Source organism: Trichechus manatus, unplaced genomic scaffold (assembly GCF_000243295.1).
Source record: "Trichechus manatus latirostris isolate Lorelei unplaced genomic scaffold, TriManLat1.0 scaffold00024, whole genome shotgun sequence".
NCBI classification, from domain to species: Eukaryota; Metazoa; Chordata; class Mammalia; order Sirenia; family Trichechidae; genus Trichechus; species Trichechus manatus.
In genome coordinates, this window is record NW_004443960.1 from 13,530,033 (window position 1) to 13,545,373 (window position 15,341).

At 39.9% G+C, this 15,341-nt stretch overlaps 1 protein-coding gene across 1 annotated transcript in view; it reads left to right on the forward strand.

Moving 5' to 3' along the window:
- The window catches only part of MRTFB (myocardin related transcription factor B), a 128,442-nt gene that overhangs the window by 84,395 nt on the left and 28,706 nt on the right, over positions 1–15,341 (forward strand). The window contains exons 7-8 of the mRNA XM_012554651.2: positions 7,827–7,961; positions 14,503–14,750. Of these exons, the coding sequence (XP_012410105.1) occupies positions 7,827–7,961; positions 14,503–14,750 (383 nt within the window). The remainder of the gene's footprint in view (positions 1–7,826; positions 7,962–14,502; positions 14,751–15,341) is intronic.

Genomic DNA, 15,341 nt, shown 5'->3' on the forward strand with positions numbered 1-15,341 from the left:
TTTGTGACGTCTTTGCCTGGTTTTGGTATCAGCGTTATGCTGGCTTCATAGAATGAATTTGGAAGTGTTGCTTCCTCTTCTATGCTCTGAAATAGGCGTTTGTTTTTATGATACCCATTAGCATTATTGCAGCACCAGTTCTGTCTGCTGCCTACAGACCATCAGCAGGCCGCCTCTTCTCTGTCAAAGGAGCCCTGGTGGCGCAGTGCTTAAACGCTCAGCTGCTAACCGAAAGGTCACTGATTCCAACCCACCAGCCGCTCCAAGGGAGAAAGATGTGGCAGCCTGCTCCTGTAAAGATTACAGCCTTGGAAATTCCATGGGGCAGTTCTACTCTGTGCTATAGGGTCATTACGAGATGGCAATAGGTTTATTTTCAGGTTTCTTCTCTGTCAACAAGGCCTATGAGCAAAGAGCCACTTTAGAAAATGTTTTTTTAAAAAAACCCTAATCTGTACGTTCAAGAAAACCTAGAGTCAGATATGGCTCCATTGTAGCTTTACCTGTTAGGTAATTTCTTTACCATTTACCTTGAGACCTCTTTAAGTTGTGTGTCCTTCATAAAGTTCCATTGTGTTAAGTGTTCTAGTATTTAGAAGAAATTTGACAGAGATTCTTATATATTCCACTGTTACTCATGCAATTAAAGAAGCAGCTCTTTAAGATAATCCTGAGGTAACAATAAGAGTTAAATAGATTTTAAGTATGATATAGATGTTTTGGTTTTGTTTTTTGAATTGACCCTAGAGGCAAGCTTTGTAATTTCTGTGCAGTCTTTGGGATTGTTTTATCATCTAAAAGTGATAATTAGGTTATGTTTTGGCAGATTGTATAGTTTAATTATCCAGTATTTGTTTATAGAATTTGGCCAGGCAGCTAACTTATACATGTAAAATATAACTGTCTTCATAAATATAATTACTTTTGCATTTGTAGCTCAAGGGGAAAGTATTTTAAAACATTGTTTCTCATTAGACAGCAAGTACCTAGAGGTCAGGGACTTCCCCTCATTTTATCTTTGTTACCTCCTACCAAACACACAGGGTTCAGCTCACAGCAAGTGCTTGCTGATTTAATGAATGAAAAACCCTAGGAGATTATCGCTACAGTTTAATATTGATTTATTTTTTCCTGCTTCAGAATTAATGTTATACCCCCAAAGGACAGTCTAATCTATCTAATTAGTATAAAGCAAAAATAATAAAAGAACAATGTAAACCTCTTGTAGTTTGGACATTCTTTGAGGTTCTTAATTTTTAATTTTTAAAATGGAAACGCAGTGTAAGAGTTTGATGGTAAATTTTGTCATTATAGGCCAGTATCTTGCAAACTGCCTGTAATTGGACGAGTGTTTGTTTTTTTTAAACTCTGTTTAATTTCCAATCTATTGTGGACTAATCCTCCTATAAAATACAGTAAAAGTACTGGGGTAACATCAAAATTCTACAAGACTTCTTATACTTGTGGCACGCTGGTAACAGAGGTCCACAGGCTACATTGGGAGTAGTTCTGCCATAGACTTTGCTTGTCTTCTTCACCTGAGCCGAGTTCTGTCACATGTTGATTAACCATCATTTTATGCTACACATTTAATCCTATGGTTTAAACACATTTTTCTAATTTTGCTGTTCTGTTTTTTTTTTTTTGTTGTTAGCTTAATTAAAACTCACAGTCAATGCAGGGAATTTCCTCTGGGTTCTTCAAAAGTTATATTTGCAGATAATTAGTTAAGAGAAAAGTAGGTTCAAGATTTCTTTATGCCTTGCTTTATTCCATAAATGTTTTATGACATATAGCCTCCTTAATGCTTTTTCAGAATACACAGATACTGGAGGATTAAGTGCTACAGAAAAGTATTCAAATCTAAGAGACATTCTCTACAATTACCGTAACACGTAACATCTAGGTAAAGAACAGTTTTTAGGCACTTATCCTGCAATCCCAGTGTAAAATGCTAGTGACTTTACCATGTAGGGAGTACAATACACCACCATGTCCTCTGTTCAGAATGTAAATGTTAACAGTGAAAAAATTCTATGTTGAAATGTGTATTTCTGTGTGGTCTGTAAGAGACAAAAGCTGCTTCTCCTTAGGTTTTCTTTTGTCTTGTCAATTCTGATCAAAGTGCAGCTGGAAAGGAATTTGCCAAAATACTAATGGGATGCACATCACATATTGGAACTCTTATTTATTTTATGCTGAGCGACTCTTGAACAATGGAAAGCTGTAAAAAAATTAAGAACAGCCAACCATACGTGGGCACCAGGAGCTGAAGACTTCTTTGTCTCAGCGATTTTGTAAGCACTTTAACTGATAATTTATTATGAACACCTAGATGTTCAGCTGCACGCATGGTCAGCATGACCTGTGTTAAGTTTCAAAGCCCAGTAGTGCTAAAAGGAACCTTATTGGTCAGGCACTCTGTATTTTGGGAAGACAAGCTTAGGAGAATTTGGTAACTATCTATTTTTTCCTGTTGTATCAAGTAACATTCAGCTGCCTGACCTTTTATCAAATGTTTCAGAAACCTCAGGTTTAAGCTAGCAAAGAGAATGATCAAGATCTAATAAGTAAACCATATACAGATATGTAAATAATCAAACTAAACTAACTTTAATTGCAAATACTTATCAATAAAGTCCTGTTTGGGGCATCAAAGATACTGACTGATTTCTGTTGTTACCCCTTCAGTTATGTTTCTATAACTTAACTGTCAAGAAGACTGCCATTATTAACTCGTTGAGTTGGTTTCCAGCAGTAACTGAATTTGTGTTCCATCCCAGTTTTTGACTCAGTTCTCCAGCCACCAATAGCAAAATGCCTAAAATGGTGGATTAAACATAATAGGCCTCACTTGTTTATTGACAGGTAAATAAATGTTTATTGACTATAATTGACAAGAGAATGATAAAAATAATGGCCACCATTTGCTGAGCACTTACTGTGGGCCAGGCACTGAGCTACGTGCTTTATGTGTATTACGTGGGATAGATGCCACAAAAAAGAGACATCTGTCTGGCCCCCATAGGGTTTGAACTAATGACCTTGTTCTCTTAGGTCAACAGTTTGAAATTCTCCTTGAGACTGTTTTCTAACACATCACCCTGTGTCATCCTGATATTACTCACAGTGACACTATTACATGCGTTACTTAAGAACAGATAACATTATTTCCTGGACTCCATATGGCCTACTCAAGTATCATAGCTCAGTTACCAAAAGTGAATGATAGTAATTTTAATACTTATTATTCTTTCCCGTTCTGGCCTAGAGTGGTCACTTTGAGTAACTTGTGAATCACCAACATGGTCACACTGGGCTTATAGTGGAAATTTCACATCTACTTTAATTCTGGAGAATATAACAGATAATATGTATCAACTTTATAAAGGGAACTGTATTTAAAAGAAGATGGACATGGGCTCTGGGGTTTCCCAAGTTGATCCACAGTATTAATGAAATTTTCATGTTGATCCATCTGTGACGTTATCACCCAAAGTAATAGACTCATTAATGATTAGTGTGGGTTGGTGACACTGTAAATACCTAGTGCTTTGTGGCACTGTTTCAGTTGAAGTAGTGTTGGTTATAGTAGGACTATTAAAACTTAGAAGCACTAAATGAACAGAGTCACATTTTGAGATTTTATGCCTGTATTTGCATGCCTAACACCATCTCAAAAATGATAGAAAATCTCACTATAAAAAATAACACATTTTTGAAAGCAGAGATACCTGCAAATCCCCGATACTAATCAGGTGATCCAGTACTGAATGTCTACTAGATATTGTGCCAGTGGATTAATTCACTTTTAGTGTTCAACTGCTTATTCTAAAAAGGAAGCACTTGAGCTTACAATTACATATTACAGAAACAAATTGTCACTGCTAGCTGATACGTTTTAGTAGAGCTAGAGTTTTACATAAAGTATTCATGTATTAAAACATGCAAAGCATATGTTTTGGGTTTATAGTCAACTGATTCATTGCCTAGTGTTCATTTTATTTGTCTGGAGATTGCAATGTGGAAACAATATTTAAAGACTAGTTGCATTTTGAAATCCCTCTTATTTGCAGTTGCCATCTTAATTAAGAACTCAGCTGCATCCTAAATTGTAAACACATTTACTGTGGATTTAAAACCTACAGTACAGAAGAGCTTTGTTATTCAATATCTTTAGTACAGTAGAGAGTTTTCTTCTTCCAGTTTCTGCCCCTCAGGACTGCATAAAAAAAAATTCTAAAAGAAAAACCAAAGAGGAACTTCCTGAGACCATGCTTGGTCCTTGGCAAGTGTGCCGTGGTCTTCAGAGAAACTAGTGCCAACACCCAAAACATTAGAAAACTTGAATCAGCTCAGACATTTGCTGTGACGTTTATTTTTTCTTTTGTAGCAGAACTTTCCAATAGCAATTTTTATTAAAAGTCAGCCTTTAATGTTGAGTTTTCTTTAAAGTATAAATATCCATCATTAAATGACAATGTTTTTCTGACATTTTCTTTTATAGTGTTTTGGTGAAAATTAAAGAACCAGCAATCGTAAGACCTGTAACTTGTGAGGGAGGGAACAGTGACCAGATCCAATAAAATAAAGCAGAGCTTGCAACTTCTTTGTTTCTTTAGGGAAAAGATTCTGAGTCATTTTAAAATTAAATTATGATAGTACACCCGGTAAAGTTAGGTCTTGGTGACAGTTTAAACATATTTGGCATAGCATTCTTTTAAGATTTTTAACATATTGCTCAATTTACTGTGGAACAAAATTAATGTAAGTATCCTTTATGTCTGGATACTCTTTTACTCCTTCCTGGAGTACTGTAATTTCAGAAGTACTAATTTTTAAATTCTTTTGATAACTTTAGCCAATAGTATCCTAACACCTAGATGTGATCTAAGTTTGTTTTTTTGTTTTTTGTTTTTTGTTGTTTGTTTTTTTTGTGGTCCATTCTAAGACACATAAAAAGGACTGGGAAAATTTAGAGGGGGGTTTAGATTTTTCTCCTTTTTTAACCAGAGTTTATCTTTAAATTAGGGAAAGTTAAAAATCATGTATTTTAGTTGTGTTACTCTTGTATTATGCTGAGTCTGTGGTTTTCTGGGTAGCAAAGTCACACTGAAATGCTAAAAGAGCTAATGAGATGGCAGGGTTTAAAAATAGAGGCAAAACATTTTCATAAATATTATAGTTGATACCCATCTGTACTTGTGTTATTTTTTGGATTGTTAACACTGGCTGTTCTCAAATGCATCATTACTAGTATATCCATCAGTCGGGGTTGGACTGGTAAAATAGCATGCCCAGTTAGTAGAATCTATCTGCAAGGAGATACCTATACAGTTCAGAATTCAAATGTTTAATTCTCCTTTATATACTGTTCATATAATAGCCAAGGAATTTTATTCCCTTGTGTGAAAATTGACCCACAGATAAGTATCTTCGTTTTCTAAAACTATGCAAAGTGAAAGGAAGACAAATAACATAAAACCATATCCCTTAAAGAAGTGGTCAGCCAGCCTTCATCTTTCACTCGTGTGAAGTTGGCTAGTCAGAAGTTCACTGAGGAGATGAACGTCTCAGGACTAGTTGGAGAAAGACGTCTGACTAAAACATAGATGTCGAGAGTCTGGAATGAGTGCTTTCCACTTCGTTTCCGTTGGAAAATTAAATTGAGCATAGCCATCTTTACAAAGTAAATAAGAGCTGGTCTTTCGTATCGTCAGCCCTTCCTGTTACTAATAATTACTTAAAAATTGAAAGCCATGGCACAATGGGAAAAAAAAAAAACCTGGAGGAGAGAGCAGACATGGGTGTGCACAATTAATTGCACACTCACATGTACTCACAGACTCCTTTGGGCTTTGGGAGTGTGACCCAGCATGAGCAAAGCCAAGATGGATTTCCATTCACCGATTAAGCAAATATTTACTGAGGAGCTAGTATGTGCCAGGCTTCATATTTCTTGTTGCTAATAACCCTTTGAATTTTCAGGTCATTTATTTTAAGGAGGCAAAATACAGTTTGCTGTTTTCAAACCCAGATACTTCTAACTCGAGAACTGATGTTGATTCTTTGTCTAATGAACTTGAGAATTATTCAAACAAGTGGAACTGCTAAAGGAAGACATTTTTCCTTAAGACTGATAACGAGTCCAAACAGTAACCAATATACAAAATCTGACTGATTTATTATAATTGTAATTTATCTTTCCAGTAAATGGGTACTTAAAATCTATTTAAAGTAGATAGCCAGTTGTTGTTGTTAGGTGCTGTCGAGTCTGTTCCAACTCATAACAACCCTGTGCACAGCAGAACGAAGCACTGCTTGGGCCTGCACCATCCTCATAATCATTGCTATGTTTGAGCTCATTGTTGCAGCCACTGTCAATCTATCTCATTAAGGGTCTTCCTCTTTTTCACTGACCCTCTACCAAGCGTGATGTCCTTCTCCAGGGATGTCATGATAGCATATCCAAAGTACATGAGACGAAGTCTCACCATCCTCACTTCTAAGGAGCATTCTGGCTGTAATTTTCAAGACAGATTTGTTCATTCTTCTGGCAGTCCATGGTATATTCAATATTCTTCGCCAACACCATAATTCAAAGACATCAATTCTTCTTCGATCTTCCTTGTTCATTGTCCAGCTTTTGCGTACTGGTGGGACTTGATAAAACCTAACAAAGCCTCCTGTAGTAGCTTCTTTGGTTAATATATGATTCCAGTGGAAATTCAGTAGTTGCTTCTTTTCAGCTTAGGTAATAAATTAGCTATTTATTTTAAGTGAGGTAGTACTATCAGTAAAACAGATCAATTTTATCAGGATGTATTCTTCAGACTTCTCTTGTTGTAAGAAATGGGAAATGGTTAACAAGAGATGAGAGTGCTAGTCAGGTTTGGAGAGAGTAAGATGAGCTGTGAGGCATCTTGAGGACCGTGTACAGAGTGGGCTTCCAGGGGGTGGCGCAGCGCCTTACCACTGCAGGACACCCATCTCGCTCTGTAATGAAGACTAAATACCCCATTTGAATGAGCCAGGGTTAGTGTGACAAGGCAAGGAAACCTTATGAAAACCGTGCGTCTTAGTTACATAGCGCTGCTATAACAGAAATACCACAAGTGGGTGGCTTTAACAAACAGAAGTTTATTTTCTCACAGTTCAGGAGGCTAGAAGTCCGAATTCAGGCTGCCGGCCCTTAGGGGAAGGCTCTCTCTCTGCCGCCTCTGGAAGGAGGTCCTTGTCTCTCTGAGCTTCTGCTCCTGGATGATCTTCATGTGGCTTAACATGTGTCTTCCCCCATCTCTGCTCTGCTAGCTTGTTTAATCTCTTTTATATCTCAGAAGAGATTGACTCAAAATATACCCTACACTAATCCTGCCTCATTGAGATAACAAAGACAACCCATTCCCAAATGGGATTATAATAGCATAGAGGTTAGGGTTTACAACACATATTTTGGGGGTACATAATTCCATAACACCCTTTATTATTTTGCTCATTTTTACAAATCTTGGACTTTTTTTTTTTAAATTCCTACCAAAAAAGGGTCCTTCTGACCATATTTCAGCAAAAACACTACAGTTTAGTTGGTCTAACCTCGTTTAGCTTTAGCTTTTCGTTTGCTCTTGGAGCAGAGACCAAATAATTACCTCCAGTGAGGTAAGCGTGTTACTCCCCCATCCGGGTCTCAGACATAAGAGTGTATTCTTCTTTTGTTTGTTTTCTAGAGAACTTTAAAAAAAAGAAGTCATTCCCTTATGATTCCGGTTTTTTCTATGTTTGTGGTCACTGATCTCACAGACTTGTTCCCCCTCTGCCTTTTCCACCAGTTTACTTCAGTGTCCCCAGCAGTTCCTGAATTCTTGAAAACTCCTCCTGCGGATCAGCCTCCCACAAGGTCCTCAGCTCCTGTCCTCCCCACAAACACTGTGTCCTCAGCAAAGCCTGGGCCAGCACTGGTAAAGGTGGGTACCCTGGACACACACTGGCTTGAGTATCTTCACTTGCAACTGTGGTCCATAGCCCTGTGAACCAAAAGCAACTCTTCATGCACTTACCTAAGTCACTCAGCCTGCAGCCTTGAATATGGAACCACAGAAGAACTTGCTAGAACTCAGCGTTAATGTTTGAAACTGCTGCCTTACAACAACTGATCTGTTGTGCTATCGTCGAAGAGAAATGCCACAAAATTTGGTCCAGATAACACTCTTGGAGTTCTGCAGAAAGGTTTCTGGGATCATTTTATCAGTCGTTCCCAATTCTGTACCACCCCAGCCACTAAGATGAAACAAGGAAAAAAACAGAGTAAGATAGTTGCTTCGGCACAGCATTTGTGACTCAGGAGTCTCACAAACAGATGTCTTTAATGGTAACACGGTTTTGGAGTTTATACACAAGGTCATACTCAGTGCTATTCCGGATATATTACATGACAGGTTAAAGGTTTTAGAGAAGCAAGTACGTTTTCTGATTTTGCAGATTTGGCCAGATGAAGCTTGGTTTGTTCTTCAGATAAGCTTCAGATCTGTGGCACTGTTCCCTACATTTTTCTTCGTGGAAATAATTCACTTAGAATAATTCCAAAGGAAGATTAAAAATGTTAATATATAGTACATTTTTTAAAGTTTTTATTAAAAGTATATTTAGAACTGCTATACAAAGGGAGAGAAAAGTAAACTGAGGAATAGTTTGATCATTTCAGATGTGGTTTTTGCCAAAACTAGGAGAACATAGAACTTAAGCTTTTGGAGCTAAGAAAGGACATTAGAGAGCTAGCTAGCCCTCTCAGCTCTTCTCAGATGAGGAGACCGAGGCCCAAAGAAGGTCAGAAGTAACAAAGCCAGGAAAGACCGCCGTCCCCTGGCTCCCAGTTCAGCCTTCTTCCTGCCTTCTCCATCAGTTGCAGCACTGTTCTGAGGCAGGGGGTGTCTTTCAAGTTGGCGTGGTACGTACCCACACTTCTCTGTGTCTGCTGGGATCTGTCCTTACCACTGGACCTTCCTGGAAAGATTTCTACTCCGGCTCTCTTTGTCAGTGTGGCCAGGTGTACATGGCCTCAGGTATATATCACTGTTTTCCCTTGGTTAGCAAAGGAGCCAGAAGTTCCAGAGAGTGGCAACAGTGCCAGTAAAACAGTTCTCACCTCCTCTTCCAACCTTCCCAAGTGTCCCCCACGGATGGCAAAGAGGGTTTGAATGCCAGCCACGTTTCCCTGCTGGGACTGAAAATCCATTCCCTTCCTCTCTTATTGTCTGAATTCCTGCTCTTCATTCATGTCTTTCTTTAAAGAGGGGAGGGCTTTGGTTCTAGGGGAAGAAATATTGTTTAAGAATGTGAAATTGAGGTGTGAAATTCTGGGACTCTGTCAGTGGAGGAAAGGACAGGTACATATGAGGAAACAGACTACAATTCTTTGGACTTTTCTATGAGGATGGCTGTTTCCCAGCGTCATGTACTGAGAGAAGACTTAGGCCAGCTAACAGGTGGTAGCAGATTTAGTCTGAGGAATACTGTTCTATGTTTACGTCCCCATCCCTTCCCCAGTATGTGGTTGTGCTGAGGAATACTGTTCTATGTTTACGTCCCCATCCCTTCCCCAGTATGTGGTTGTGCTGAGGAATACTGGTTCTATGTTTACGACCCCATCCCTTCCCCAGTATGTGGTTGTGCTGAGGAATACTGTTCTATGTTTACGTCCCCATCCCTTCCCCAGTATGTGGTTGTGCTGAGGAATACTGGTTCTATGTTTACGACCCCATCCCTTCCCCAGTATGTGGTTGTGCTGAGGAATACTGTTCTATGTTTACGACCCCATCCCTTCCCCAGTATGTGGTTGTGGCTGGGTCATTTGTTCTGTCATTACGTGACAAATTATCTCAAACCTCTGTAACTCAGACTCCACTCATTATGATCAGTTTGAAAAGACTGGAGATAAAATTTATTATTGACTACAAAATTCACGGAAGACAGTGAGTTGATTATTATTGTGAGGTTGTAGAGAGATAATTGGTGAGGAAGAATATTTTCTGGCAGTGTGATATATGTTAAGTGTCTGATAATTAAAGTGTTTTCTAATTAGCACGCATATGCATTATTTATTTATTCAACAGGTACCTATTCAGCATCTTCTGTGTGTCAGGCCCTGTTCTGGGTGCTGTTGTTGTTAGGTGCCACCGGGTCGATTTCGACTCACAGCAACCCTGTGTACAACAGAACGAAACGCTGCCCAATCCCGCACCATCCTCACAATTGTTGCTGTGTTTGAGCCCATTGTAGACTCTACTTTGAGGAGGCAGCTCTTCCCCAGTCGTATTTTGAGTGCCTTCCAACCTGAGGGGCTCATCTTCAGCACTGTATCAGACAATGTTCTGCTCCTATCCATAGAGTTTTCACTGGCTAATTATTTTTCAGGAGTAGATCGCCAGGTCCTTTTTCCTGTCTTAGTCTGAAAGCTCCTTGGAAACCTGTCCACCATGGGTGACGCTGCTGGTATTTGAAATTCCACTGGCATAGCTTCCAGCATCACAGCAACATGCAAGCCCCCACAGAATGACAAACTGACAGACAAGTGGTGCTAGGGATAGAGAAAACAGTGAAGCCAACAGCACAAATCCCCGCCCTTGGTTAGGAGTAGAGAGGTAAACAGATAACAAAATAAAGTTCACGTCAGCTGCTGAAGAAGAATGTGGGAATAGGAGGTGCTGGGGAGACATTTCTGTATTAAAGAGCTGGCTGGTAAAATAAGCAGATAACATTTGGGGAGCGACCTGAAAGAGGTGAGGGAGGGCACCATGAGGATATCTGGGGAAAGAAAAGATGAAGCCTCTGAACAAGGAATCCTGTGTGACTGAACAGAGGTGGCCTGTGGTAAAAAGTAAACCATGAGGCCAGCACATGGCCCAGGCCTGGACCACATTTTGTAGAGTCTTGAAGAGGTTAGGCTTTTTACTACAACTCAGGTAGGAAGCTGCTGGCAGGTTTTGAGCAGGTGTTAAAAACAAGGGGAACAAAGGCGGAAGCAGAGACCAGTCAAAAGGTCTACCCCACTGCAGAAGACAGGGTAGCAGTCAAGGGAGTGAAACATGGTTGGCTCCTGACTGTTCTGAATGCCCAGCCAGCAGGACTTGCTCACAGATTGGATGTTGCACATGAAGAAAAGGAGGAGTCGTGTGAGCCAGCCCACTGTGCTCTGTCCGAGCAGATAGAAGTTGTTGTTTCCTGTGCTGCGAAGGCGCACGCCTGGAGTTTGAGATGCTTATTAGACACATAGTAGGGATGTGGAGGGAGTTGGATAGATGAGTCCAGACCTCAGGAGAGAGGTCTAGACTGAATTTGTAAATGTGGAAGTCATCAGTGTAGCAGAGAGACTCAGTAAAATTACCTGGGGACTAAGTGTAGATAAAGAAGAGGTACAAGGACTGAGTCCTTGGCCACTCAGACATTTTAAGAAGATAGGAAGAATCAGCAAAGGAGACTGAGTAGAAACAGCCAGTAATATAATACAGTGGCCCAGAAGCCAAATGAAACATTTCAAGGAGGAGAGAGGGAGAGAACAACCATGTCAAATGCTGCTGTGGATCAGTTAAATATTAATATACTGGGAACTGACCTTGGGTTTAGCAACATGGATGCTGCAGTGACCTTGACAAGAACAGTTCTGTTGAGTGATAGAAGCAAAAGCTTGGTAGGAGCGGGTGCAAGAGATATTAAAAGGGAGAAACTGGAGACAGAGTACATAAAAAGTTTTCTGAGGATCTTTGCTGGAAAGGGGCACAGAGAAATGGGTCAGTTGCTCGGTCAGGATGTGAGGTTAAGAAAGGATGGCTGTGAGCCAATGGGAACGGTCCAGGAGGGAGAATTGCTGGAGCAATGACCATGTGCAGGCAGGAGGGGAGGAATCTAGTGCAGGAGGGAACCTGCTGGCCCTGGATGGCAGCTCAGACAGTTCGTCCATAGTGACAGGAAGGAAGGCCACGCACAGAGCCCAGATACAGGCAGGCGGTTAGATGCCGAGGTGTGAACTCGTGGAAGCTCTTTGCCAGTCAGTTTTATTTTCTTGGTGTTTAGGAAGCAAGGTCATCAGTTGACAGTGAAGATGAGGGAGGAGGTGTTAAAGGTTTGGTGAGAGAGAAGACACAAGGTAGTGTTCTAAAAGAGTAGGAAAATAAGTGCCTGCCTGCCTGGCCACGTAGCACTAAAGGACCACTTGAAGTTGGTAGTCATGTTTTAAAGTGAGACTCAGCATGTTTGTATATTTTTTTCTGCAGTCACTTTCAGCCCCATAAGTACAGGCATGAAATAGACCAGTGATTCTCAACAAGGGATTTTCCTCTATCCCAGGGATGTTTAATAATGTCTCTAGACAGTTTTGGTTGTCACAGTGGGGGAGGTGCTACTAGCATCTAGTGGGTTAGAGGTCAGGGATGCTGCTAAACATCCTACAGTGCACAGGGCAGCTCCCCACAACAAAGAATGACCCAGTTCAAATTATCAGTAAAGACATTGTTGAGACCCTGGAGTAGACGAAGAGTTGGGTTGGGGTTTGCTGGATGAACATGACAGAGGGTGGACCATGCAAGTGAGTGGACTGTGGCATGTGGTTGGGTAAGGAGGGCAGTGAGGGACAGTATAAAGGTAGGAAGATTGTAAATCTCAGTAGCATCAAACAATTGTTGGACATGGGGTCCTGAAAGGAGCAAGTTGAAGAAAAGACAGGTGGTGGCAGTCAGATAATAGGATGCTGAAAAGTGAGAAGACAGTTTTCGGTAGGGACAAGGTCTAGGTTATAACCATGAGAGTGAGTGGCTGAGGTAGAGAATGAGATATTTAGAGGAAAAGAGGTCAAAGAACTGAAAGACCAGAATATTAGAAGGATCGTGTACGTGGATATTAAGATCACCAAGAACAGTGACCAGAGTAGTGTTGGAGAAAGTGAGGAATGGGGGAGTGAGTCCTGGGAGTAAGTAAAGGACTAAAGCAAGGATAGTAATGGTGACTCTGAAGCCATGAGATTCACAAGAATAAACCATTTCCAACATGCTTTTTCTTTTTACAAGTCTTCACTTACAAATGTTCAGAAATAGGCTACTAGTTAAGTGGATTATGCTAGATCCAGTGTTGTGCTGGAAAATGTTTCTGGCTCTGGTGGGGAGGTGGTTTGTAGCCTTTGCCGATTCCTGTAGTGTAAATGTTCTTGCCATGGGCAATTTCAAGCTACTATTGTGGTGTCACTGAAGACAGAGTTGGGAGAAGATGCAGAGAATCAACTCTCATGAGCCAGTAGGGATGGGTACTAGCACCCCTGGAATGTCCATAAACTGTCATACAATGCAGCCATCAAACATCTGGTTGCAGAGTAATTCTTATGTGATAAGGGAAGAGTTCATGGTGTATTAAGTGAAGGGGGAGAAAAGTGTAGTTCTGATAAGCATATGTGGTATCACCCCAATTATGTTAAACCTTAACGTGGGCATAGGAAGGATGTACAAAAAGTGTTAATAATGATTATTTCTGGTCTGTGGCATTGGGGTGATTTTTATTTTCTTCTGTGAAATTTTTTTTTTTATGATTTTTTTAATTCTTTGAACACGAACATATATAACATGATAACATGATTGCATCAATAGCTGTATTTAATTTAGTGCTTCTCAAAGTGTCTTTATTATTAAGTTGGTTATTTTACCTAAAGTAGCTCAGGAATAATTTACTATACCTTTTTTGGGGGATGGACTTATTTTTCAGATGAAGTTATTTTATAATATATATACTAAAAAAGTAAAAAAATGATCTCATAACTTAAATTTAGAAAAAGAAAAGAATGCAGGGGAGAAAACCATCTGATTCTTAATCACAAGATGAGGGTCTCACACCCCATTTTCAAAATAAAAATATGTTGCATTTTTAAAATATTTTAAAGATCCATATTCACATTACTCAATATTTTCATTCTTGTGGTATTTTCCATAACATACATAGTTTTATACCCAGCTTCTTTCTCATTAGAAGCATTTTTAGGTTTTCACATGTTCTCCATAGACTTTTTTCTTTAAATTTTTTTATTGTGCATTAGGTGAAAGTTTACTACTCCACAGATTTTTAATGACTGTAAAACATTACATAGTTATAGTGAAATATCCTTAATCTTTTTCCTATTGTATATTTAGTGTATGGCCTGTTTTTCACTTGAGATAATATATTAAGCCCTTAGCAATGTATCTACATAGGAGACCCAAAGTAAATGTTTGTTGAATTTGAGTAGATACTGCTGGGCTAAGCATCTTTACTCTTGTCCTAAGAGAACAGTGCAGCAGGAGAAAATCGATTCTTAGAAGTAGGATTTCTTGGTCAAAGTAACTATACAGATGTTTTCATGGCTCTTGCAAGGTGTTCAGTATTTTGCTTTCCAAAGTGGCTATACCATTTTCTAAAGTGCATTGCACATGTAAAATAGATTATCATGTGGGGACATCTCTTAAAATGTTTTTTCTTCCTTCTTCTCAAAAATAGCAAAGCCATCCCAAGAATCCGAATGACAAACACCGTAGCAAAAAGTGCAAAGACCCCAAACCGCGGGTAAAGAAGCTGAAGTACCACCAGTACATTCCACCGGATCAGAAAGGTGAGAAGAACGAGCCACAGATGGATTCCAACTACGCCCGCCTGCTCCAGCAGCAGCAACTGTTCCTGCAGCTGCAGATCCTGAGTCAACAACAGCAACACTACAACTACCAGACGATCCTGCCTGCGCCGCTCAAGTACGGGCTGGGGTCAATGCTATCTTCTCAAAGTGGATTTTACTGTGATGTTTTATGACGAGACATAAGTTACTAAAGGTCGGATGTTGTGATTTATTTGCACTCAACAATTCTTTTCATTTTATTGTCACCAAAGCTTATCCTACAGTGCCTGAAGTCAGCATAGTGAGAATGGCCCACGTTCCAGTCCAGTGTCTTCCCTCCAAAATAGATTCTGAACTTTCCAAGTGAGAAATGCCTTTCATCTATTATATACTCAAAACAGTACTAGATGCTGTGAGGAAAACATAAAAAGTATAAAGCTTGGTATAAACAAGGCAAAAAGATGAATGGGCGTAAAAGCTGGATAGGTCGAGGAAAGCTTTGTGAAAAAGGCAGAATTTAAAGGAGCCCTGGTGGCATAATGGTTAAGTGCTCAGCTGCTAACCAAAAGGTGAATGGTTTGAACCCACCAGCTGCTCCACAGGAGAAACGACCCCCCGTCAATATTACAGCCTAGGAAATCCTATGGGGCAGTTCTGCTCTGTTTTATAGGAAATCCTGTGGGGCAGCTCTGCTCTGTTTCATAGGAAATCCTATGGGGCAGTTCTG